The sequence below is a fragment of the Diabrotica undecimpunctata genome, chromosome 5 (assembly GCF_040954645.1).
Source record: "Diabrotica undecimpunctata isolate CICGRU chromosome 5, icDiaUnde3, whole genome shotgun sequence".
Classification (NCBI taxonomy): Eukaryota; Metazoa; Arthropoda; class Insecta; order Coleoptera; family Chrysomelidae; genus Diabrotica; species Diabrotica undecimpunctata.
The window spans coordinates 133,516,246-133,542,693 of NC_092807.1; the positions used below are offsets into that span (position 1 = coordinate 133,516,246).

At 34.2% G+C, this 26,448-nt stretch overlaps 1 protein-coding gene across 3 annotated transcripts in view; it reads right to left on the reverse strand.

The window, feature by feature from the left end:
* LOC140441806 (lutropin-choriogonadotropic hormone receptor-like) overlaps nt 1–26,448 on the reverse strand; it is a 477,770-nt gene that overhangs the window by 230,451 nt on the left and 220,871 nt on the right. For all 3 annotated transcript variants that reach the window (XM_072532733.1, XM_072532734.1, XM_072532732.1), the window contains exon 4: nt 3,622–3,696. In XM_072532733.1, coding sequence (XP_072388834.1) covers nt 3,622–3,696 — 75 coding nt within the window. The remainder of the gene's footprint in view (nt 1–3,621; nt 3,697–26,448) is intronic.

Genomic DNA, 26,448 nt, shown 5'->3' on the forward strand with positions numbered 1-26,448 from the left:
ATTACATGAGCTGTTGCTGTTGTTGCACAGTAAATGAACAAAATATTAGAGTGTATGTTCTTCTGTGACGTAATTGGGTACCTCAATATTCACAATTTGTAATAGAGCACCCAGTTTTTTCGAAAAGAGTTTATTTTTGGTAGCGGTGGTCTGCTAAGTGGATTTCGCATTAACTCGTTGTTGTTCTGTTGTATATTATCAGGTTGAGTTTTTTGTTTTTTCTAGCAGAAAAAGATCAATTTTATGACCTACTAAACGAAACCCTTATAAAAGTGGGAAACCAGAGAGAAATAATACTTCTGGGGGATTTTAACTCGAGAGTAGGAAAAAGGGAGAAAAATCCTGTAATCGGAAGATATGGTAAAGAGGCTGAAAATGATAATGGTAGACGACTAATTGAATTATGCCAACAACACCAGCTAAGAATATGGAACGGATATTTTAAACATAGAGATATACATAAATACACTTGGCACCAAGACACTAGAAACATAAAATCTATTATCGACTATGTCATTACAAAACAAAACACTAAATTAAACATCCAGGACACTAGGGCTTACAGGGGTTAGGAATGTGGATCTGACCATTATTTGGTTGCGGCTAAGACTCTGATTCCATTTAACCGACATGTTGAAAGTATCAACACTCCAAAAGGATGATATAAATCTGAAGAGATATAATGTTAGAAGCCTACAAGAATATAGCACTAAAATCTTATACCAACATAGATTAAATGAAAAACTACTCGAGGAATACCTAACTGCTAAAACCAACCAATTATACGAACATATAACTAACTGTATTCACCACGCAGCCCAAGAAGCTCGAGGCGAAGAAACCAGAACAGTCCACAGATCAGCGGGAAAAGTCACTTGGAATACACAGCTTGAAGAGCAAAGAAATAAGAAACAGGAAGCGTACAAAAGATGGCTAAACACTAAGAATCTTGAAGATAAAGAAATATACAAAGAACAGCAAAGAATATTTAAAGATATGACAAGGAACAACAAAAATGAAACATGGGATGCAAAATGTAAAGAAGTTGACTGTTACATCGGAGGAGCGCGATCATCAGCGGCATGGAAATTATTAAAAACCCTGAAAACCGACACATCAAATAAAAGTCGAATACAGCCCATCCAGATAGATACATGGAAAGATCATTACGCAAGGGAACTAAATGAAGACAGAGATATTTATAATACTGACTTACCTGACGAATACGAGTACAAGGTGAATATGTAAACATGGAAGAAGAACAAATACAACAAGCGCTTAAATCGATGAAGAATAACAAAGCATCCGGGCCGGAGAACATACCAGCAGAACTTCTAAAAAACGGAATAGCAAAACTAATAAGCTATCTTAAAGTGCTATTCACAAGATACTTAAATGGGGAAGAAATCCCGAATAGTTGGAAAGAAGCATGGATTACTCCAATTCACAAAAAAGGTCCAAAAGATATTTGCGGAAACTACAGATGTATCTCTGTCACCAGTACCTTTAGCAGGCTGTTTGGTAAAATCTTAAAAAACATGATTGAGAAAGAATACGAACCTCATGAAATTGAACAGCAAGCAGGATTTAGAGCTGGAAGATCTTGCGTAGACCACATATTTACCCTAACACAACTGAATAAAAAGAAAGTTGCAAGAAATCAGGAAATACATCTTTTATTTGTGGATCTCACAAAAGCATATGACACGATTCCTGTGGGAAAGCTGTGGCAGTCTCTTGAACAATCTTCGTTAAATAGCACGATCATCGCCGCAGTCAAACAATTATACAATAAAGCATCATCAAAAATCAAACTAAACCTTACCAGAAGAATTTCCAGTAACAAAAGGCTTACGACAAGGATGCTGCCTCTCTCCAATACTATTTAAGATCTATTTAAATGAAGCACTAAAACACTGGAGAAGATCATGTTCAGGAATGGGGATCTAACTTGACGACGATACAACATTATACAGTCTACATTTTGCGGACGGCCAAGTAGTAGTGGCAGCAGACAAGGAAGATTTAGAATTCATCACGAGACGGTTGTTTAAATCATATGAAGAATGGAGCCTCTCCGTAAATAGAAACAAAACGCAATACTTATGCATCGGGAATGAAGTAGAAGATCTAATGGTCAACGAACATGAAACAATCAAGAACTGTGAGGAATATATATATTTGGGAACAACAATCAACAAGAGTGGACGCACCGAAAAAGAGATAGAGCAAAGAATCGTGAAAGGAAAAAGGGTGATAGGATGCCTAAACCCGATACTATGGTCAAAAGAACTATCAAATCAAAGAAAGCATCTCCTCTTTAACTCCATCTTTAAAAGTATAGTGCTCTATGGATGCGAAACATGGCAACTTACTAAATCCCTTGAGCGACGCCCACTTACATTGGAAATAGACTTCTGAAGAAGATCAGCTAGAAATTCAAGGCTTGATAGAATACAAAATGACCATATCAGAAATATAATGGAAGTCAAGTCAACCATCATTGACGAAATTCAAAGGAGACAACTGATCTGGTATGGTCATGTGAAAACAATGGACGACGACAGGCTGCCAAACCAAATTTTAAAATGGACGCCTAGGGAAAGAAGGAAGAGAGGAAGGCCAAAACAATCCTGGCTGGGCGGCATTCAGAAGGCAATGTCGGAAAGAAACCTTCACCCTGGCGAATGGAATGACCGACGTAGCTAGAAACTGGGAACCGGAAGGCGGAGAACGCTATAAAAAAACCGGGATAATAAAAAAAAAGAGTTTTTTGTATGTCAAGCTCAGGAATCTACTTACGTACTTCATTAGGGACTTGATCCACATTTACCTTTTGGTGATTAATCTCCCGTTCAACTTCGCTTCTAATGTGATTGCATCTAGTCTCTGGGAAAAGATTGTTTCTTATAATTACCCGGTAATGATCAGCAACTCGTTGTTCAATTACTTGAATTTCTTGGTACTCCTTGCAAAATTCAGCATAGAGATTTTGTCGATACCCGATCGTTTCTTGACCGAGGTTTGTCACATAATAATAGAAGCGCAAAATATTTTCATTCATGGACACAGTCCATTTCATGCGCTGCCTCGGTCGTCCCGCTTGGGTGAGCACCGGCTGATGTTCCAGCTCAGCACCTTGTGTTGGCTCGCTTGTGGTTGTTCTTATTGTTGTTGGGCTGTAGCTTATTATTATTATTGGTATTATTTAAACACCTTGGATTTAACTATAACTTACTGTTTTTTTCTCCCAGCAATTATTGTTAAAGCACAAAAATACGTTATTTTCAAGGCAGTTGAACTAATTATTATTTACGAACGCTTACAATATCTGCCAATCCGACAGTTTAATAATGAATAAACCTAATATAAAATATTTTATTATGGAACAATTATAGCTGCTTTTCTTAACTTGACCTATAGTATATTTATATTATCGATTTAAATGAAATTACCTTCACAATAGCCCTATTACTCCAGACAGTAATTAGAACCAGATTGATTTAATCGTCTTTATATAAGTCATAATATTAAGGAATATTTTATTAAGTCTTAATCAAGTTAAAAAATATGATCAATATTAAATACAATTATAAGCATTATAAATAAAGGCCTACTTACAGAGTTTGAAGTTGGCGAAGCGAGTGAAAAACGCCAGTCTCGAAGTAATAAAACTTTTCCAAGTTCACCAGAGTTCTGAAACAATTAAAATTTTTGACCTTAGTGAGTGTACAATGCAAAAACGAAATTAAACCGAATAGATAACGGTAAACTTTTACTTCCTATGCCCTGTAGGCAGTGTCGAAGTATTTCTAACAGACAAGACAGAGGGAAGCAATTAATTTAAACTTTTCAGCACAAACTTTTCAGCACATCGAAAGCGATGGATGTACGAATTAGGCTAATAAAATCATAATCAATTTTTAATAATTTATGTACAAATTTTCTACTTTATTTAAATTTGGTGGTTAGAATATGGATAAAATCATGCGAAGGAGAGTTTTTTGTTGCCTTGTTTTGTTTAGAGATCTTGGAATATAAGGAAAATACGATTGTAGAATAAATGGATTTTGATAAAAGCTATGAGTTATACAGATGCAGTAAAAAATTTATATTTATTTTATCCAGCTTTGTAATTTTATGACATATTCATTGCCGAAAACATACAATACAAAAATTACTACCTGTTGAACTATTCAAATGTACAATAATAAATCACTTATTAATATAAATTACTTAATTTAAAATTGTGATTTATCCATTTTGACTTAATATCTATTTAAAATAAAAAAGCTATTTTTTTATATTCTCTTCAAAGTTAATTGTTGTACGCTCCTCGTAGTAGTAAGGCGCGTCAAATCTTCGCCTGAAAATGGAATAAGACGTATATATGTCTCTCTGTCTTACAAGCCTCTGCTTAGGTACAAGCAGCACATCTATAATTGGTTCACAATTTGTCGATAGCTCATTACAAGTTTAACCATAATTAGAGAACTGAAATACAGAGAGGATAGGTAATACGAGATATTAGTAAAAACCAACCTGAAACTGACGGTTTAAGATGTTTTCGACTAACCCACCTTGTATCTGAAGGAATACAAAACAGCAATTAACCTTATAATCCGATTACGAAGGTATTTTGGTTACAGATGACCGACCATTGTCGTAGAGTATATGATTGAAACATTTATTTGAACTAAATAAATATATTTTTTAAATTGTACTTATGTAAATTGTATTTTTGTTTTAATAAAACTTCTTTATTTTATTCAAAAATAAAAAGTTGCCTTCCATTTGTAAAAGATACATTTAATTAATTAAGGGGGAAGGCGCCAAATGTCGCCTGGCTAAATTTTCAATGTGTTTTAAATGTATTCATTATTTTCGAATCCGGAGAAAACTAATAAATATTTTTTAAAAATTTAAACCCAGAATGAAAGATTACAATATTATTGGGGGCAGAAAATCCCTGAAAACTTCTACAATGTTTATTTTAATATGTTATGAAACAGGGGTGAAAATAAAAGAGAAAATATAGGATAGTTTTTAATTGAAAATATTGCATGGAAAAGAAACTTTTTATTTATTCTAATAAATATTTCATTCTGCCTTTAAATTTTTCAAAAATGCTTTTTAGTTTTCTCAGAATTTGAAAACAAAAATGGATACATTTAAAAAACATTGGACATTTTGACAGGCGACATTTTGCGCCTTTCCCCTTTTAATACCTTACGATTACAACTACTATTACTTATCTTATATAATTACGATTAAAAACTATTCAAATTCAAAATAAATAGGATCAACTTCGGAATCCGAGTCGTCTTGAGGGTTAATAATTAGCGGTTGTGTCTCTACGGTCGCATCAACTATGTTATCAAGATTTGTTCATCATTTTTTGTTCTTCTTCTATTACATGTCTTACTGCATCTTTCCAGTTTTGTTCTGTAATATGTTGTAAAGACTCGTATAACAATTCACGTACAGCTTGTATTTTATATGACGTATTTTTTCTAGCCACATAACTTTTCATTTGTGCAAAAATGAGTTCAATTGGATTTATTTCGCAGTGGTAGGGTGGAAGTCTAACGACTGTGATGTTTCGCCTTTCCGCCATTTTGTCAACTACGTATTTCTTGAACTTAGATTTGAGTTGCCGGGCAATTTTTAAAAGTTCTGTTTTTACCATTCCAACTTCGTAAGGCAGATACTTATTCTGCAGCCAGTCAAGAATATCCTGTTTCTTTCTACTAGTCGTGAATGATAAGGTGCATTATCTAATACTATAATTAAATTTGGTGGTATGTATTCAATCATCTGCTCAAAATACTCGTCGAAAACATCAGCTGTCATCTCCTCGTGATAGTCTTTTGTGCTTTTGGACTGAAATTCCAACAAACCATGCTAAACAAATCCTTTTTCACTGCCAATGTGAGAAATTAGTAATCTACTACCTTTACCAGAAGGTGGGGAGATACCAGTAGACCAACTTTCCATAAAGGCTTGCCTGGAGCTTAACATATTTTTATCTGACCAAATTTTTTTCAGAGTATGACCTGAGTTTACCCACATTTCAACCTGATAGAAGATTAGTCTTTCTTTACCCCGGAATTTTCGTATGTATCTTAGATAATTTCTTCTACAACATAGTATCTCCTCCCGGTCAATCAAAAGTGATTTTCGGTCTGATTTCTCCCACCGGAAATTTAATTCTTCTAAAAATTGCCACAATTTAGTTCTTCCGATATGAGGCAAATCAGGGTCGTCTTTAACTTCTTGTAAAATTTTGTTTAGGTTTGGTATTTCTTTTTTGAAAAAAAATCCATGAATTTTCCTTCTAATACCTTTTTTGGCAAATTCATCAATTTTAATAGGCTTTTTCCCTCTCTTTAAGTGTTTGTTTGTATTTGGGTTAGCTATACCATCTTTTTTTCTTTCGTTTCACTACGAATTTTGACCAGGATGAACGGCATGTGGAATGCAATTTTAGATTCCCTTGCCGAGTAATTTATCTAGCTGTTTGTTTCGCAAATTTTAGGAAACACAGTGGTAAAACTTTAAATTCGGTTTCGCTAGGTAGAAATCGTTTGATTTCTCTATTTGTAAATAGATATAGCTTTGAGAAGAATAAGATAACTTCGTCACGATCAGGCTTTTAATAAACTATTTTCTGTGGTGAAACGAGAGTATCAGAATTTAACTCAAATCCACCTAAAATAATGAAAATGTCTTCCGATGTGGACAGGACTACAAAATACTTATAAAGTGGAACGGACTCTATATTTTGCAATTATAGATAATATTATAGATAAAAAGAAAAAAAAAACGAACGTGGTGGACCCAACCGTAGATTGTGAGACGAAATACACATGGTGCATCACAAATCCTGCTCCAAGAAATGGTTGTGGAAGATTCAGAGGCTTATAGAAATTATTTAAGAATGGATAATGCTCATTTTAGGGAACTTTTAGAAAAAAACTGCTGAGACAAGTCAAAAAACGATACAAATATGCGTGAAGCATTACCAGCAGGGCTGAAATTTTAAATAGTTCATCGATTTCTGGTCATTGAAGACAGTTGTGTGTAAATGATTTATTAAGGACTAGTACAACAAAATGAATATTGTTAAAAATAAAAAGCCAAATTAGAACCGGTACATATAAGTCATCAGGTCCAGAACCACTCTTTAGTGATTTCAATACTTTGCTCAATTCACGATTGTATGTTGTTCTAATATATTTTATTTTATTTTTCAAGTCATTTTCAGACATATTGAGTTTATTCATATGTTGTAGAATTGCTTGCAATGCCTCTCGCCTCGCTTGTAGATTGCGATAAAGCTCGGTTTGTGGATTCCATAATACATTATAGTTTTGATAAGCATTCAAAAATCTTGCCATGTCTGCATCTGATCATTTTTCAGTCATTTTTTACGAAAATTACATCTTTTCGTACTAAAACCAAGAACTTTATACACGCTAGAAGTACTCTACTCGGCTTTGGGTACGTTGTGTTTCCGTTCGACCAGGTGTTTACACATTCGATTCCAGTCGTTCGACATCGATTCGGCGGAAATCGCCCGTCAAAAGTAGACAGTCTTTCTACTTCCGTCGAATCGACTCACTCCGCCGAACGGCCAAGTCGATTTACGGTTTACATATTCAATTTGCTTTCGATTTTATAATCGACCTAAATCGTTCAATCCAGATCGACCCGTGAAAACGGGTTTTCTATCATACTTAGTTCACAAAGCCGCCGCAGATACAATCTTGTAGGCGCATGCTACTAACAACAGACTCGTTCTGTCTACTCGTATCATGAGACCTTTGTAGGTCGGTATCTCTACCGCCCCACTTCAGACTAATACTTTTAAAATCCCACTTCACACTCTTCACAGAAAAACTTCAGGTTACGTTTTGTTTTCAACTACATGCATTTAACTTTAGATGCTGTTAAATTACCACATGCAATACAAAGAACTATTCGGCACCCACAGGAAAAAACTAAAATGTAGAACAAAAAAATCAGCCAAAAAAATAAGTATGAATCTCGACTATATGAAAATTGAGATAATTTCCAGATACGATTCGTATACATATTCGATATGAAAATCGAAACGTCAAAATTTATATCGACATATTTAATAAACAATTTTAAAATATTCTTTATAATAATTGTGGTATGAACTCATAAAATACAGTAGTTAATTATAGATGTTACAGAACCTTGTAGTTCAGTTAAATTGTATTTTTGCTAGGAGAGTTTTGGGGTAGTTCTGATTTTTTCATTCCATATGTTTTTTGGGGTGCTTAATCCGAATCTGGGGTTTGCGGACAAAATTTCGTGACGCAACATTAAAAAAAACAGAATAAACCGTTTTTTTTTTCTTTTTTCGGGTTTTTTTTGCTTAAAACTCGAAAACTATCAACTTTTGGTAAATGGTCTGTTTACAGAAATTAAAGTACTTAAAATTTTCTACAAATACTTTTCTACATCTACTACAAATATTTAGTTTTTTTTTTCAGACGAATCGTTCGGTTTCTAGTGCGAGTTGAAAATTGTAAATTTTTAGCAGTTTATGCAAAACCCACTTTTTACATTTCAATATTTAATTTTTATGGATGCTGTCATTTGATAAATGTCACCTGGTTTTCCACACAAGTAATTAAAAAGAAAAAAGGCAAAAATTATGCAAATTCAGTAGGTAGGTAGAACTCGTAACAAAATAAAACTTAAAATCTCGTTACTTATGATCATATATTATTATGATTATAAATTATAATATGCAAAATTTATATGAGCCGTTGTCTTTTGGAAGGCCCTGGCTGAGGTTCTTCGATAACGATGAGTCCTGGTTCTGCTTGTTCTGGAAAATAAAAGTTTAAAGTTAAGTCATTTATCATGAAGATTGCAAAATAGATTGTGAGATTAAACATACCTTCCGCATCGTACTGAGGTTGTTCGATGGCATCGGGTCCTGGCTTGGGGTCTGATTGCTCCATCGTCAGCGTCGGGAGTCGTTCTCCTGGAAAATAAAAAGAGGAGAGACACATATCATATATCAAGGAGAGATGAATGACTACAAAATAACTTGTCAGATCCAACATACCTCTCTCTCTTTCTTCAGTTTCTTCTACGTCTATGTCAGAGCTGTCTTCTGAGGGCTCAACATTGTTACACAGTCCTTCGCATGATGCGCATATTGGGGAACAATGGAGTCCCGCCTTCCTGCATCCACAATTGCGTTGACAGCCCTTTTTACATTTACATGAAATATACCGGAGTATTGAGTTTGGTGCAGGGTCCAAAGTAGTTGGTACTGGCACAAGACCACTACTAGTTTTTTGCCATCCCCACTCACTTGGGTCTTTTTGTTGCTTGTTAGGTGTGGCTTGACCGGATAACCATTGCTGCACCTGATAGTAAACTCTCAGTGAATTTTCTCGTGCAGCAGCTTCAGTTGGGGGCAATGGGGAAATGTTGGTCTTATTTTTGAATGATGAAGATACGTATTGTTTATATCTTAAATCGTTTAGTTTTGTCTCTTTTTTCTATATAGAGCCGTGAGAAACATGTTTCCTGCTGTGGCAATCTCATCTTGACTTGGATTAGGGTCTTTGAAAGTTACAATTACCGATTGCAAATCTTTGTTCTTCTACAGGACTTTAAGAAATTTCGATTTCCCTTGATTAAACAATGCAGAAGTAGTATCACAACCACTCATCGCATGCAGGAATAAAATATGATCCAATAGGATTTTCTCAGCAGCCAGATGAGGGTTGTAGAGGCTTTGCAAAACCTTTCCTTTTCCTGGCTTCAAAAAAAATACATTTTTTATATCAGAGCTACAAAGGCCAATCAAAATGACCAGTAGGTCGATATCTTCCCCCACCACTGTCACATGTTCATTTGACGGGGCTATCTCAAGAGCTGTTGTGATAATTAAGATATCAGCATCTTGTTTATAAACCGGCTCTTGTTTTTTGGGTTTGCAAGAAAATATCCTGCGACACAGTGGGCACCATCATTTCTGTAAATGATATTGCAGCAGATTGTTTTCTTTGTGCTCTTCTCAATCGTTCTAAACGCTTGGTGCTCCCACAAGCCTCGTCAGGGTAGCCACCAAAAACGACAATAGTACTTGATTTGTAGTTTGATTTGACATATGATACATACTGCTATTTAACTGAGTTATTTTGATTTTTTTCAATCAAGCTATAATATTTGAGTCAAAACGTGAATTATCCGTGTGACTCGGTCTTTATTTTAATAAACTTAAATACTAGGGGAAATTAACTAAAAACCTTTCAATACAAATCTAAAAAGTGGGTTTTGCAGTTACACCGGTACAAATTGCCAATTTTCAACTTGCACTTGAGACCGAACGGTTCGTCTGTACAATAACCAAAATAGTGACATTTGTACAGAACTTTAAGTACTTTAATTTCTGTAAACAGACCATTTACTAAAAGTTAACAGTTTTCGAGTTTTAAGTAAAAAACCGGAAAAAAGCAAAAAAAACCGATTTCTTCTGGTTTTTTAAATGTTGCGTCACGAAATTTTGTCCGCAAACCTCAGATTCAGATTTAGCACCCCAAAACACATAGGGAATGAAAAAATCAGAACTTCCCCAAAACTTTCCTGCTAGTATCACTTTACAGTACAAATTTACTGAATTAATGAGAGAGTAGGAAAAGAAAAACTGATAAATATGCGGTAGTAGATAGTTGGACGAAAAATTTGGTTAATGGTTTTTTTATTTATTTAATCTCATCGAGAGAAATATAAAAAAAAGATAATTGGAAAATTCAACTTTGAACAAAAAACAATTTAAGAGTATGAATAGTAAACCCCTATCTACAATAATATATTTAAAAATGTATAAATTTTTTGTATGTGGTTTATTACACCAAAGCTATTCGCATATACACAAAATCTACTTCTATTATTTGATAGAAACAATTATCTCCTGGAGCGTACCCTTACAACGTCATTGGAGGTTTATATTCAAATCAGACGAAAGGAATTTGTGCAATCGCTTTGACAATAGATAAGAGTTGATTTACTTGAATTCCATTTTCGTCAGTGCATTTTCTCATTCCATTCAGGTTGAACTAGATCTATTAGAATCTTTGAGATTATGTAAGGCATACATTAATGGAATCGGCTAATACTTAATTACGTATCGTAGAATTTAATCAAATACTTGAATTTAAGGTTTCGATAATGTGACAACTAGTTCGGTTGGAACTGACTAATAGTCCAGGACAAGACGGTAAAAATGAAGAAATCCTCGGAATTGTTTTATACGCATCGATTTGCTTGTAATTTCGACAATAGTTAAAAAATAGCTTAAATATCAAAATCTATTAATCAAAATCATTCTTATGTGCTTTTCTACATGACCCCAACTCGGAGTGAAAAAATTTTTCATATAAAAATGAGTGCACGTCATTCAAGATTTACGACGTCAGAACCCTACATCGTTGTCAAAACATCAGAATAGTTAATATTTAAAATGTCAATTATTTAACCCTTTTTGACCCAATGCCGCATTTATATGTTTTTTAAAATGTGGGTCTGTAGTCCCAGCCGCCGTATATAGACATTCGAGGTGTTAAGGTCTCAATTTACTAAAGCTGAAAATATGCGTTGCTTGTAACATTTTAGACCCATTTTTGTCCCAATGCCCTAGAAATATGTCCGAATAGATTTTTATTCCCTAAGCAAAATGTTGGCACCTAAGATAAGACAGAATATGCGGACCAATTGCCGCATTTGTTTACATATTTTAGTTATGCTATATGGTAGCACTGGTGGCAACGCTGTTACATGTATAGGTCGAATGTGAAGCTGCAGGTCCGTCGAACGATTTTACGTGATGAAAATTCAGTTTTAAAAATCATTTCGGGCACAACAGTCGCAATCGTGTACTTAATAGGACTAAAGCATGTGGTTCTAAGCGTAAAAGGTATGATGAGTATGGAGCCAAATGTCTCTAGTGACATAGATGTCGAAGATGACGAGATAAATGAAGTTATATTTGATGACGTCGAAAATAGCAATAATGAGTTATCTGACGAAGAGATAGTTGAGATTATTGTCTTTGAAACTAATATATTAACCAACAGGTGGGGTAGATAGGACTCCTAAGCCGTAGAGAAGGCAACTTATCTAAGAGAAGGATACTCTGATTTAAAACCCTGGTCCTCCAAGTTGGGGGTTGAGGCATCGGGCCAACTCCTCGATACTCGGAAAAAATGATCAAAGTTAAAAATTTCAGCAAAAAGCCTTGGAATTCGGACGGATTAAACTATAAACGAAATTCGCAAAGAAAATGGATTATGAATTTGGGTGCTTGGAACATACAAGGAATAAGGACAAAACAGGAGGAGGTCTTCCGTGAACTGAGTAAAATGAAACTAGACATCTGTGTATTAACTGAAGTAAAGAAAAAAGGTAGAGGAAATGAAAAGATAAACGAATACCTGCATTTCTATAGTGGCGTAGAAAAGAGCGAACGAGCTAAAAGGGGAGTGTCTATAGCAATACATCAGAAACTGAAAAAATGTATTAAATCATGGCAAGAAATAGATGAAAGAATTATCCTCATGGAAATTAAGAAAAATGGCCATGAAATAGTGGTAATTGGAACATATGCACCGACGGATGACTCAAGGGTTGACAGCAAGGAAGAGTACTTTAACAAGTTAACAACTGTTCTAGCCACAATTAATAAGAAGAAAGAAATTTGGATCTTAGGTGATCTTAATGCAAGAACCGGAAAGAGCTCCAACAGTGAAATAATAGGGAGATATGGAGAAGACATTCTGAACGACAATGGTCAAAGATTAATAGATTTTTGCGAGGCACATTCTTTGAAAATATTAAATGGTTTCTTCCCCCATAAGAATATACATAAATTTACATGGACGCAGCCTACCAGGAATTTAAAATCAATAATTGACTATTTCATTCATCGTAAAGATTCTAAACTAAAAACGAAGGACGTGAAGGTGTTTAGAGGGCCAGAATGTGGAAGTGACCACCATATGATTATTGTAAAAGTAATGGTGACATTTAAGAGAGAACAATTAAGTCACAAAAATGATGAAGTAACAGACATAGGAACAACCATAGAAAACATAAAATATAACCTGGAAAGCTTTAAACAAGATTCGACAAAGTTCTTATATAAAATTAGAATAGCACAGAAAATAAAAAATATAGAAACAAAGGACTTAGACCCTGAAAGTCTGTATGAGGTAATTAAAAAATATATTCATGAAGCGGCAAATGAAGCACTGGGAAAAGTTGAAAATCGGAAAAAAGGAAAACCTGAATGGTTGTCAACGGAACTAGAAGAGAAAGTTCTCAAGAAAAAACAAGCATATCACATATGGCTTCAATCCAAAGATCCTCAAGACAGAGAAATATACGCTAAATGGAATAGAGAAGTTAAAAAAGACGTGGATAAGGCAAAAAATATAAACTGGGAGGCTAAGTGTGATGAACTGGATAGATTTATGGGTGGAACAAAAGTGGCGCAAGCTTGGAAAACATTAAAACAGTTTAGAAAAAATGAGAAAAATGAAGACAACATTTCTCTCATAAAGTTAAATTAATGGGAAGAATATTATACGCAACTGCTGAAAGAGGATAGAGTAGAGTACAGATGGGAAAAGATAAGGGAATTAATAGACAACAGAGACGAAAGACAGGAAATCCCTATAATAACATTATCTGAATTGACGGAAACCTTAAAAGAGGTTAAAAACGGAAAAGCCGCAGGGCCTGGAGACATTCCCATAGAGCTGGTTAAATATGGGCCGACTGCACTTTTAGAATTAATAGTAGACCTTTTCAATAAATGTATGTGTGGAGACCAGGAAATTCCTAAAGATTGGAATAAATCTTATATAAGCTCCATATATAAGAGAGGGAATAAAAGAGACTGTTCCAATTATAGAGGTATTAGTGTGACGAGCTCTGTGGGCCGGTTGTACGGCAGAATATTAAAGAAGAGAGTTGAAAGACAGATACAAGATATTGAAGAACAAAGCGGCTTTCGTACCGGGAGATCCTGCCTTGATAATATATTTATCCTACGACAAATAATTGAAAAGCGTGTCGAAAGAAGTAGAGACACCCATTTGGTATTTATAGACCTTGAGAAAGCATATGATAGTGTCTCGTTAAAGAAAATGTTTGAGGTCCTCAAAAGGTCCGGATTGGATTCGACGTATATCCGAGCGATATATAAATTGTACGAAAATGCAGTTAGTTGTGTAAAAATTGGAACCAGAACCTCAAATGAATTTAAAGTCACTAAAGGCCTAAAGCAAGGATGCTGTTTGTCACCGACACTCTTTAAAATATACGTCCAAGAAGCATTGAGGAATTGGAGAAATAAATGTAGATTTATGGGCATCGAAGTGGGACAAGAAACTCTGTATACATTGTTGTTTGCAGATGATCAGGTGGTGGTTGCAACCAATGAGGAAGATATAAATTATATGAATCGAAAATTATTTGAGGAATATGCCAAATGGGGGCTTACTGTAAATATAAGCAAAACAGAATATTTAAAAATTGGAGGAAATACCACAGATCTGAGGCTTGAAAACGCAGTCATAAAAGGCTGCAACCAGTATAAATATCTAGGAAGCATCATATCAGCAGATGGCAGAGTTAAGATAGATGTACAAAACCGAATAACCCAAGGGAAAAAATGCATCCGAATACTGAATTCATTACTGTGGTCTAATAAAATAAAGATGCATACCAAACTTCGCGTATACAGAGCAATTGTAGAACCAATTACCACATATGGTGCCGAATGTTGGACGATGACAAAGAATGAACGAGATAAAGTAGACGTTGTGGAAATGGATTATCTTAGAAGGTCATGTCGAGTATCGAGAATGGAAAGAATCAGGAATGAGGAAATACGAAACCGTACAGGAATTAGAGATACTCTTTCAGATAGAATACAAGGAAGGCAATTACAATGGTATGGTCACGTAATGAGAATCGAGGAGGAGCGGTGGCCAAAGAAAGCCTTAATGTATGTTTCGCCAGAAAGAAGGAAAAGGGGAAGACCACCAAATTCCTGGAGAAGAGAAATTACAAAAACAATGCAATCTAGAGGCTTAGAAGAGGGAGATTGGAGAGATAGGAAAAGATGGAGGCTGAAATGCGGGAAGCGGCAATCGCCGTAGGACCCCCGTTATATGATGATGATGAACTAATATGTTCCGAGGTTTATGCAAATAAAAAAAATAGATCGAGCAAAATTCATGTCAACGAATTTTACGTGTTTTTGGGTGTTATGTTTTTAGGCTCACGATATGGAAAAAATAAAGTAAACGAAAACTAGTCAACTGATAAGTTGCTTCATACACCAATATTTTTCGAAATAATGTGAAGGAATGGTTTCTAAGCAGTCCTTGGCATGCTACACTTTTCAGGTAACGCTGATCAAAAAGAAGGTGATTCTTTTTCAAACTGCGAACAGTGTTCAATAAAATTACGACACGGTTCCAAAAGTACTTCAATTCATTTCAAAATCTTGTTATTGATGAGAGCTTAGTTCATTTCAAAGACCAAACGCCATCGCTTTGGAATAAAACTTTTTTAAATATGTGACTGGGAGACAGGATATGTATTAGGTGGTATTGTCTTTACTGGAAAATCGACAAATATTACTCTGTTCCAAGATCTTGATATATCGGGTTCAGTAGTAGCAAATCTTATGGAACTATATTTGAATAAAGGCTATAACCTGTATACAGACAACAGGTATACTAGCCCTACTTTGTGTCATATCTGCAAATACATATCTACCTACTTTGTGTACAGTTGTGCGGTAGAGTCCGAGCAAATCATAAAAAAGATGCCCAATTTAACTCAAATATTATATAAATGCAAATCTATTTCGATGTGTGCCGAAAATCTGCTTTTCGTGAAATGGAAGGATAAGCGTGATGTTCTGATGCTGACTACTTTTCAAGAAGATCGCATGGTAATGTTAGACAAAGTAGATTTTAAGACGAAAGAGCCCATACAAACACCAGCTGTTATTGTAGATTACAACGAAAATATGGGTGCAATAGATCGATCAGATATGACGTTAAGGTTCACGGAAAGTGCAAGAAAGACCACAAAATGGTATAAAAAGCTATTCTTCCACATGGTTGATCTGTCTCTTCTTAACGCACATGCACACTATTTGATTCAATCTTCAGAAAGGCTACCAGAAAGGAAGATTATCAACTTACCATTATAGAGGCACTGTTTGACAGGTAAATTTGCAATAATTGTTTTTTTATTGTGCACTTATTTGTTCATCCTGTTTTAGACATAAATATGAAAAATAAAGAAGTATAAACCCTTTAATCAAGTATGCTTAAAATCTTATAGGGCGACATTTTCCTAGTTCAGTTTCTGATAAGAAATAAGATAAGAATGAAAGACCAGAAAAAAGAAGCCAATCGAGATACATGTGTGCAAGATGCGGGAGTCGCCCTTAGTACCATGTTTTGAGGAGTACCACACAAAAGAAAACTTTTAATGTTAATTTACATTACATTATTTTTTTTAAGTTGGTTACATTTTTTTAAGTTCGTTTTCTTCTTTGATGAGTACTTTTGAAGAAAAAAACGTTTAAGTTTGTTAAAAAAAAATCATTAAAAAACATGTTTTGGTCATTTATTTGTTTATTTATATGCGACGTATATATAAGGCAATGGGACTCTAAGCATGAAAAAACCTTTGGGATTGATGGACCACCATGCAAATTAAGGCCCGGGATAGAAAGAGTTAAAAATACAATACACTAGTCAATTGGATTTTTAAAATAAAGAAAATAATCACACTTTCAAAATTTCTTTTTTTACTTTTCAATAATGTGGAAAACGAGATACGTTTAATCCATAGTATTGGGAGTTCGGCCCTGATATCGATCAAATCTACCACGTTATCAGCTGTCCCGAAATATAGTCATTTTAAATGGTAAAAACAAATCATAATTTAATATTTTATACCTCTACTACAAATTTAAGTGCATTAGTTAGTGCTGACAATATTATCTCAAGTGAGTAGCACTTCTTTTCGTATTATTTTTGTAACAACAACAAAATAATCTTTAAATAATACATACGTAAAGAGATAACAAAAATTCCAGTTGGGTTTTGACCAGTTTTTTGGACCGGCCACAGGACCGGCTGAACTTCTGATCAAGAAAATTAATAAAATGACTTCATACAACAATAATACTACACACAACTCCACTAAACACAGTTACTCAGATGTCGTAAATTATTTTAAACATCCAATAAAACAACAAGCAATAGTCATTTCCAGCATTGAAGGTACAAAAATGCATGATTACGTCGTAGCTGTTGGATCACTAGTGGGTCCAATTAATGTACTTTTTGCCTCCAGAATTGCTAACAATAGGATATGCATATACCTCTCTTCAAAAAACACTGTTGATGATCTTCTTCATTCTTATAAATATATCGAAATAAATGGATGTCAAGTCGAAGTAAGAAGCTTAATTTCTCCAGCCCAGAGACTTCTAATATCAAATGCATGTCCTACAATCCCAAACGAAATAATTGAACAAGAATTACAAAAACTTGGTATTCACACTGTATCCAAAATGACTTTTCTTCTAGAAGGTATGTCTAAAAGTGAGTACAGTCATGTTTTGAGCTTTAAAAGGCAATCATTCATTACACCCCTGGAAAATATGTCTGTTTCTGACTCTTTTACCATAACTCATGATAATACTTCGTACCGGGTATTTCTCTTCATAGACGGATTCAGTTGCTCCAAATGTAAAACCATTGGTCATCAAGAATCAGAATGCGCTCACAATTCAAACCAAACTAATTCAACTACCCTCTTAGATTCAACCCAAACCACATCATCATTATCTAAACCTCATGAACCTAATGATACCCCTTCAACTCCCCTCTCAGATTCAACTCAAACCACATCGTCATTATCTAAACCTAATAAACCTAAGACGCATCTCCTGGCTGAGGAACCTTAGAGAATGGTTTAACTGTAGTTCACTACAACTTTTCAGAGCAGCAGCCAACAAAGTGACCATAGCCGTTATTATATCCAACCTCCGATAGAAGATGGAACTTTAAGAAGAAGAAGAATGAACCTAATGATAAAATATATCAATCTACGGAAACCGACCTCATCCAAAACATATCTAAAGATAATCCAAACACTTCGTCTTCTTCTTCCAAAACAACATCACCAGCTGTAAATAACACTGAAAATATTACGGAAATCGACCGCATCCAAAACATGTCTAAAGATAATCCAAACACTTCGTCTTCTTCGTCCAAAATAACAGCACCAGCTGTAAATAACACTGAAAATACTACGACACCTGAAACACCAATAACCTTAAATAATGCAGTCAATTCTAAACAGCTAAAAAGACATAACATATCATCTCCTGAAATTAACGAAGACAACCCAAAAACCGACTCCACCGACTCATCCGTTTTTAATACCCCTAAACAATATAAACCAAAAAAGAAACACAAAACCTCTTCCAAAACCCCCGGCGAAGATGTCATTCACTCTCTAGAATCCATTAAAGACAAAATCGAAAATAGATCAACTCCATTTATACTAAATTTCAACGAAATATGTGATTTTATGGAAAATGTTTTAAACTCTCATAACCCTGAATTAACTTCTAAAGATTACTCCAATGAACCAGAGGAACTAATTCAGATCCTTAATTTTGTTTATTGTTACACACAAAATTCTAGGTTAAGAAATAATATCACCCGACTAAAGAAAAAAATAAACCCTAACCCTTCTTCAGCTGACGAAACTGACGAATCATCACTAGTTGAAGGATAATCAAGGGATGACTAATTCTCCCTAAACTATATAGGGAAAATATCTACTCGATCTACTCGCTTTTGTGTAGACTTCTTCTTCTTCTTAGCCTTCTCTTGTCCATTTTTGGACATATGCCTCTCCCAACTCCTTCCATCTATCTCTATCCTGAGCAACATACTTCCAATTTGTTCCGGCTATTCTTTTTATGTCGTATACATCTGTTCTTCATCTTCTATTCTTAACTTTTATTTTTGATCTTATCCAGTCATTTCTTTTTGTATTTGACAGTCGTATAACCAATATTGCTCTTTTCATTGCTCTTTCTGTTGTGGCTAGTTTATTTACATTTGCCTCGATTGCAGGTGAAATTATATCATTAACGGTGAATTTTATTTGTTATCTACTTTTGTATTTTATTAATTTATTTTACTACCACTAATATTTGTGTACCTTTAGCTAGAAATTATTTGCATCTTTAAAATACATTAATTTACTATACTGGCCACCGTGTAATTCGAATATTATAAAATTTTCTTGCAGAGGCTGGAAAAGTACAACCAACTAACGTCTCAAATTATTTTTTCCACACACTGTTCAATTAATTTGTTATTAAAAAAAATCAAATTACTTTATTAGTTTACTCTGTTCTAATTCACATAAGACTGCTTGTTCGGTCGTCCACTTAAATAATGGGGGCATTGTTTGGGTCCAGGCGAAAACTAGATAGGATCCCACTAATAACCTTTTAACTTTAAGCTTGGATTTACGAAGCGAAGCAAACTAAAACTACACCTCGTGGAGGTAATAAATTTCTGGTTAAACGTTAAAGTCCTCCAAATACATTTACTTAAAAAGTAGGCTAAAATTAGCAACATTAATTTATTAAGTTAAATTATTTAAAATCTTAACAACATAATTATTAACTGTAACATAAGATTTGGTATATAAGAAAAAGCATTTAATCTCCAATATACTAATAGTTACTAGCCTTAGGCCCAGTCCCAGGATGGGACGAATAAGTAAGATGTACTAAAAAAATGAATTTCTAAAGCCAAACTTTCCAAGTTTTCAAGAAAACATTTTAGTTAATATACAATTATTATTTTCATGTACTGTAAATATCATGTATTATAAAGTAATATTTCGACAAGTACAAGTACATATTTAATTCATATAAATGGGAGAGATGCAGATGCAGATCCAGACGAAAGATACAATTAATTAAAAAATTAAGTAACAGTTAAAAAAGCTTCTTTGTAAATATCATTACTGGAGGAGACTCACAAGCTTCCTTTAACCTTCCTACTCTCCCGAAGTAAAATAATGTTACATTCTTTGTCTATGGGTACCGCTGGACCCAGTGGATAAAACTAATACCTGTGAATTAAATTCCAATTTTTTTTTTTATTAATTCGTAGAAGCTTTTGTAGTTTCATGTTATCGATATATCGAAACTAAAAACATTTTTTTTTGTAATAGAAAATATAATAAAACTTTATATTCAATTAAAATTATATATTTATTCAATGCAACTTTTACAAAAGATTTTTGAATGATCAGGACAAATAAACTTCTTACATGCTTGACATCTTGTACGAGATTTTCTGCCTTTTTCCCATTTGCTATCTTTACACCTTCCACATTTTGGACTTTCATTTACATTTCCACTTGTTCCAGCTACTGCATGCAAATTTATTTGGATTTTTTGTGAAATGTTTATTGTCATTCGGGTAGTTTGGCATTTTTCTGTTAAAATGTATGCCAATTCTTTTATAAAAAGCCTTCTTTTATGTAGTTTGTTCCTATTATATTGAGAATTTACTTGCATATATAACACACATGCGTTAATTACCGCCAAATCTAAAATATTATAAAATAAGCAAAGTGGCCACCTTCTAGTTCCTCTTTTGCAGGTACAAGCTGACGGTAATTTATCTGTTGTATCTACACCTCCTTTGGTTTTATTGTATTCTAAAATATTGTCTGGTTTCTTATATTCTTGCAATGACCTGGTCATCTTAATGCATCGAGGACAAAAGAATATTAGATTTACCCTTTTTAGAACTATATGAAAATAAAGTCAAATTCTTTTGAAACCCAAAAATTGCTGATATAGCTTCTTTACTTTTATTTGGTAGAAATTCAACTGGAATAAAAGTTTTGTTCTTTCGTAATGTTTGAATTTCAGAATTTTGAACATCTTTTAGTCGTAAAACCACATTTCTGCCCTGATGTACGTCACGGGGCTGATTTTCTGCTTTTCCTATATACACTTCTGCACAATACACATACGCAGTTTTGCCATCAGATAAAAGCCACAATTTAATTCCATATTTCCCACGTGGTTTTGTTGGAATATACTGTCTGAAGGGACACTTACCTCTAAAGGGTACAGGTTATTCTTCGACAGTGAGGCTTTTATATGAAACAAATATTTTGGGAAGTTGTGCTACAAATAAATAAAAAAACTTCTAATTGGAGCTAAGTTGCCGTGCCTCCGTCTAATAGGTATATCTTCTTTATTATCAAATCGTAAAAAGCGACTGATGTTACTAAATCGTTTGAGAGAAATAGTAGCCCTAAAAATGGGCTTACCATCGGAATAGCTCCAAAGTTCCTGCAGAGATTCTCCGGCGCCTTTATAAACGCCAACCAGAAGAAGTAAACCTTGAATAAAAATGCAAAATTTTAAGATAATTTATCTTATAACTATAATAAAAGTATTTACCTATAAAAGCTTCTAACTCTTCCAGTGATATTTCTTTTACAGTTAACATTCTTTCATTACATAGCGACCACGTTCTCCGTTAGTTTCAGTGAAAAACAATCTCATTGAACATATAAGTTTATCGGTAATTCGTTGTGTGGCATATCTGGTGGGATCTGGCACAGGATTTAGAATATTGATGGATCTAAACAATATACAACGCAATTAGTAAAACCCACAAATTTAGTAAGAAAATATTTGTAGCACTTGAGCCACCACTTACCTTACACGTGACTGAGGTGGTAGATATTTGTTCCAAACTGTCCCACCGCGAGCAGTATACTGCAAATTTTCTTGTTCAGGAACTTCTATTTTATTTTCCGAGTTTTCGCTTTCATCTTTGTCATCATCAACCGTAGATACATGATTCTTTTTCAGAAAATTCTTTATCTACTAACTCTTCATCACTAGTGACGGTTTCTAAATTGTTAGATTTATCTTCATTTTCTGAGTCTTCAAGGATTTTTCGTAATTCCTCTTCCGTGAGTTCTCCCCTGAAGCTCATTTTCCAGCAAGTGCTTGTTCTGTTTTAACAAATGTTTGTACACCACACACTCAACTCTAAACTTCAAGCGATCAAGTCTATAGTAGTACAATACTAAAGATACTCGACAAACGCTTCCTAAAATAGAATCCAAAAAATCTAATCACCCTTCTCAGAAAAATAAACAAAACAAACATCACGTACATTTGGAAATACTTCTGGGTACAGGTGGATCCATAAACAACATATGTGTTATTTCATTTCAAAGAAAACCAAACTGCTATTTCAAAACGCAAATACATTAAATTGTATATAAACCTCATCTTAAGTATATCATAAAATATCTCGTCTTAAATTTACGATATAATAAATATATATAAACATTAGAATTTTACTACTGGGTCCAGGCGTACCCAGAGACAATACAATCCCAGATCAATATTGTTCTGAAGCTATTTTCTTGTGGCATTTTAAATTAATTACTATTTAAATGGGAATAAGCCACAATTAAAGGTTAAAATACGTTTATTGGCGTTTCAATTTCCACTTCGGAAAGGATTTCACGCGCATTTTACCAGCTTAAAAAGCGCCATCAATAACGTATACGTACATAAATAAAAAAAAAATTGTGACACATAAAAAATCCCATTGTTACGATGACTTTTGAATGCTAATTCCGACTAAAACAAACTTGATTAACGGGAAACCCACGTCAAGTTAAAAACAGTAGGCACGAGGAAATAACATACTTCTAACAACAGTTCAGGATATAACTTCATATGCATCAAAAAGAGAGATGGAAAGTTTGAGTCAACAAAGTATTGATCACATTCAGTTTGCTAAATTACACAATTATACAGTTTAGTATACAGTTCTAGTCAAAAGTCTGTTCCCCCCCGTATCTTTTGAACGGTTATACTTATAATTATTTATAATACTCAAATTTGGAAGGAGGTAATAAACAGATGTAGGCTTCTTAACTAGCCATAACAAATGACATACTACCGACAGATGACGTTACAGTGCCACTGTGGCAGATAATTTTAAATAGAAACTTATTACAAGTGATACCTCGTTTAAAAGGTATTGAAAATACATATTTAACCATACTATTTTATTTGAGTTTAAGCTTATTTTGATGAATAAATTAAATACATACTAAAATTGTAGTTTTGCATTTAATATATAAATATTAAAACCTCTGTCTCTAATTACCTGTCAAAAGTTGACGTTTTCAATTCTCTAATTGTTTTTACGTTAACGTGATCTATTTTTGGCATGCGTTTACACTTTATAGAATTAAATGAAGTTGACTACGACTGAAGACTACATTTTAGTGGTGTAATAATAATACGAGAACTTCGGTAAAAATGTTTTTCCGACGAAGCAATATTTACACTCTGTGGGAATGTAAATCGGGCAAATTTAAAGTATTGAAGTGATGTAAATCCACAGTGCATACGTGAAAACAATACTCATAGACCACCAGAACAGAATGTATGATCAGTAATAAGTTCTCAGTTAATTGGGTCATTTTTATAAAAGGAAATTTAAATAATTATGAACTGCTATTTAGTAATGAAATTGTACCTGCCCCGAAAAATAAGTTTGGAGCCAATTTTAATTAGATGCGGTTTGAAGACAACGAAGCTCTAGCTTATTTTGGTGTAACTGTTTGGCGTTCTTTAGATCAGGCATTTTCTGGATGTTTTCTCGTTCACTCGTTTTTATCCTAAAGATTATTTTTATTTGGCATACTTTAAAAGTAAAATTTATAAAACTAAACCGGCAAATTTTGCAAAGCTAAGGTAAAGAATTATCGAAAAATCCATATTAAATTTTTAAAAAACATGAAGAAATGTATTAGATGCATTCTAGCATCGTTTAGGATACTCTAACCTCGTTTAGAGTTTTAAAGTGTAAAAACCATCATCAGCAAGTGCAAGAGCACCTACTGATAATGCGCTGACCAATAGGGTTAACTTGGTATGTGTACCGAGACACACAGGCATGGAGGGGAACGAACGGGCTGACGTCCTGGCAATACAGGGCTCATCTACTCTGCCTGTGGTCTCAAACCTGTGATTGAAAGGCCCTTTAATACTAGTCAGGTCTAAGTATCTGAAGGGTTCACAATTGGGTCCTGCTCTGATCTACCATAACCATACGTTCAATAATAACAAAGATGCCGTGTAGTGCAATTTTGGTAGTCGCCTAGTTTGTTTTTGCTATCTTAATATATTTGTTATATCCTATGTCGCAAATTAAGATTCAATAAGTTGTTTATTTTGTACTCAGCCAGAGGTGTTTTTTAACCCAATAAATAAAAATTTGTCTTATAGTAAATTTATTTTCATTCATAGTGACCTATGATATCTGGTATGTAACTCTACACTCATTAAGATCAAAGATGCTGTCTAGTACTCTTTTATAGTCGTTTTGTTTGTTGTTTTATCTTTATATAATCGTTATCCCCTCTCCTTTCATTTGTATATCGCATGTTAGAATTGTATCAGTTGTTTATTTTGTTTTTAGTCAGGGGCCGTCTTAAAGTCAATAAATCAAAATTTTTTGACTTAGTAGGTTTTTAGTAGATCTATTTTTATCCGTAGTGCCCTATATCTCGTATGTAATTATACGTTCATACTAATCAAGATAGCGTGCAGTGTGCCTTTTTGGTAGTCGCCTCTTTGTTTGTTTTTTAATAAATTTTTTAATATAATCTTTATCCCCTCCTCTTTAATTTAATATATCACACGCTGCAATAGGACCAATAACAACGGAGATCTAATGTAAGGCCCCCCTTGGCAATGCCGATACGTTTGTTTTTTCCTCAATTGTACTAGCTACCTTCTTCTCTTTCCGACAAGACCTTATAAGTTACGATCCGGCACAGTTCTCGAGCTGTGCCAAATTTGCGAAAAATTTACGTATTGATGACGGTTGCAAAAATCTGTCGCTTATTTAATGATTTGTTTCCTATCAAAAAAGTGTTCAACATCGCTAAAGTTATTCCTAAAAAATAGCTATCTTCTAATAAAAAAAACTCCATCTAACCAAAATATGCCTCGAATTACCTATGTTTACATATCACGCAACCACAAAAACACAACACAACAATTACCATCCTTTAGGTCATAGTCTGGACCATTTCAGATCTGACATTCAAAAAACTTACACGTCAACTGACATTCAAAACAATGACACGACATAAAACACACAAATTCATAACTACACACATTAAAATACACATCAAAATTCATCATTCATATTCACTCCATAAATCACAGAATATTACAACCAACTAAAAATTTTTTTTGACACCTCTTTCACACACACACACACCGCTCTTTAAAATACGACATCAAACAAATGATACAATACACAAACAACTTTATGTCACAAAACCCTCAAAAGATCTTAACTTAGAACTCATACAAATACAGTAGTCGAGTTATTAATAGTCGAGTATTAATCTCCTGGTAGAGGAGATTAATAACCAGTCGGTATGCTTATGCTCATCTCGGTTGTTCCGGGTGTCCATTAATGTAGATGGACGCCCGATTCAAACAACTGAGGAACTCAGGGAAGCAGCGGCGAGTATACGGAACTATTACGATTACTAGAACGAAGAGTCCCTTGTATCACTTGATGCAACACACTTACACGATGCAAAATACACGATAAACCATATCTCTAGCCAAATTTTCCAGTCACACCCCATTAATCCTATTCGTTCCGGATATGTTAGAAGACGAAAACAATTTCTTTGTAGTCTACGTGAATAAGTTGAATAAGATAGCCTATCTTTACACAACGAACCCCATTAATGCCAAACCTCTGCAGAAAAAACTCAAAGTTTTACCCGGAGCCAAAGACCTAACCATCACAAACAGATCGAACCAAAAAAACCCATCCCACCCGCCGTCCAGTCCCAGAAAACATTACATAAACAAATCTAAACGCACGCACTCCTTAATAATTCCGCAATCAACACAGATTCAACCAATTATTTATTTAAAACTCAAAATCTACCCAACTATCAAAATTAAAGTCATTTACAGTCAACTCTCCTTACAAATCCGCCACACATACAACCAAATTGATAATCAACACATCACCCCTTGTACCTAACACACAACATGTACCTGCGACAGAAACAATACCTATTATACCTTTACCCTCCAACCTTACAATCAAAAAACACAAAACGAAACACATACAACTCAATTTCCACAACAATCAACTCAAACAATCGATCCGAACCATCCCCTACAACTCTTACACATAAGCAACAAAAAAACACAAGACAACT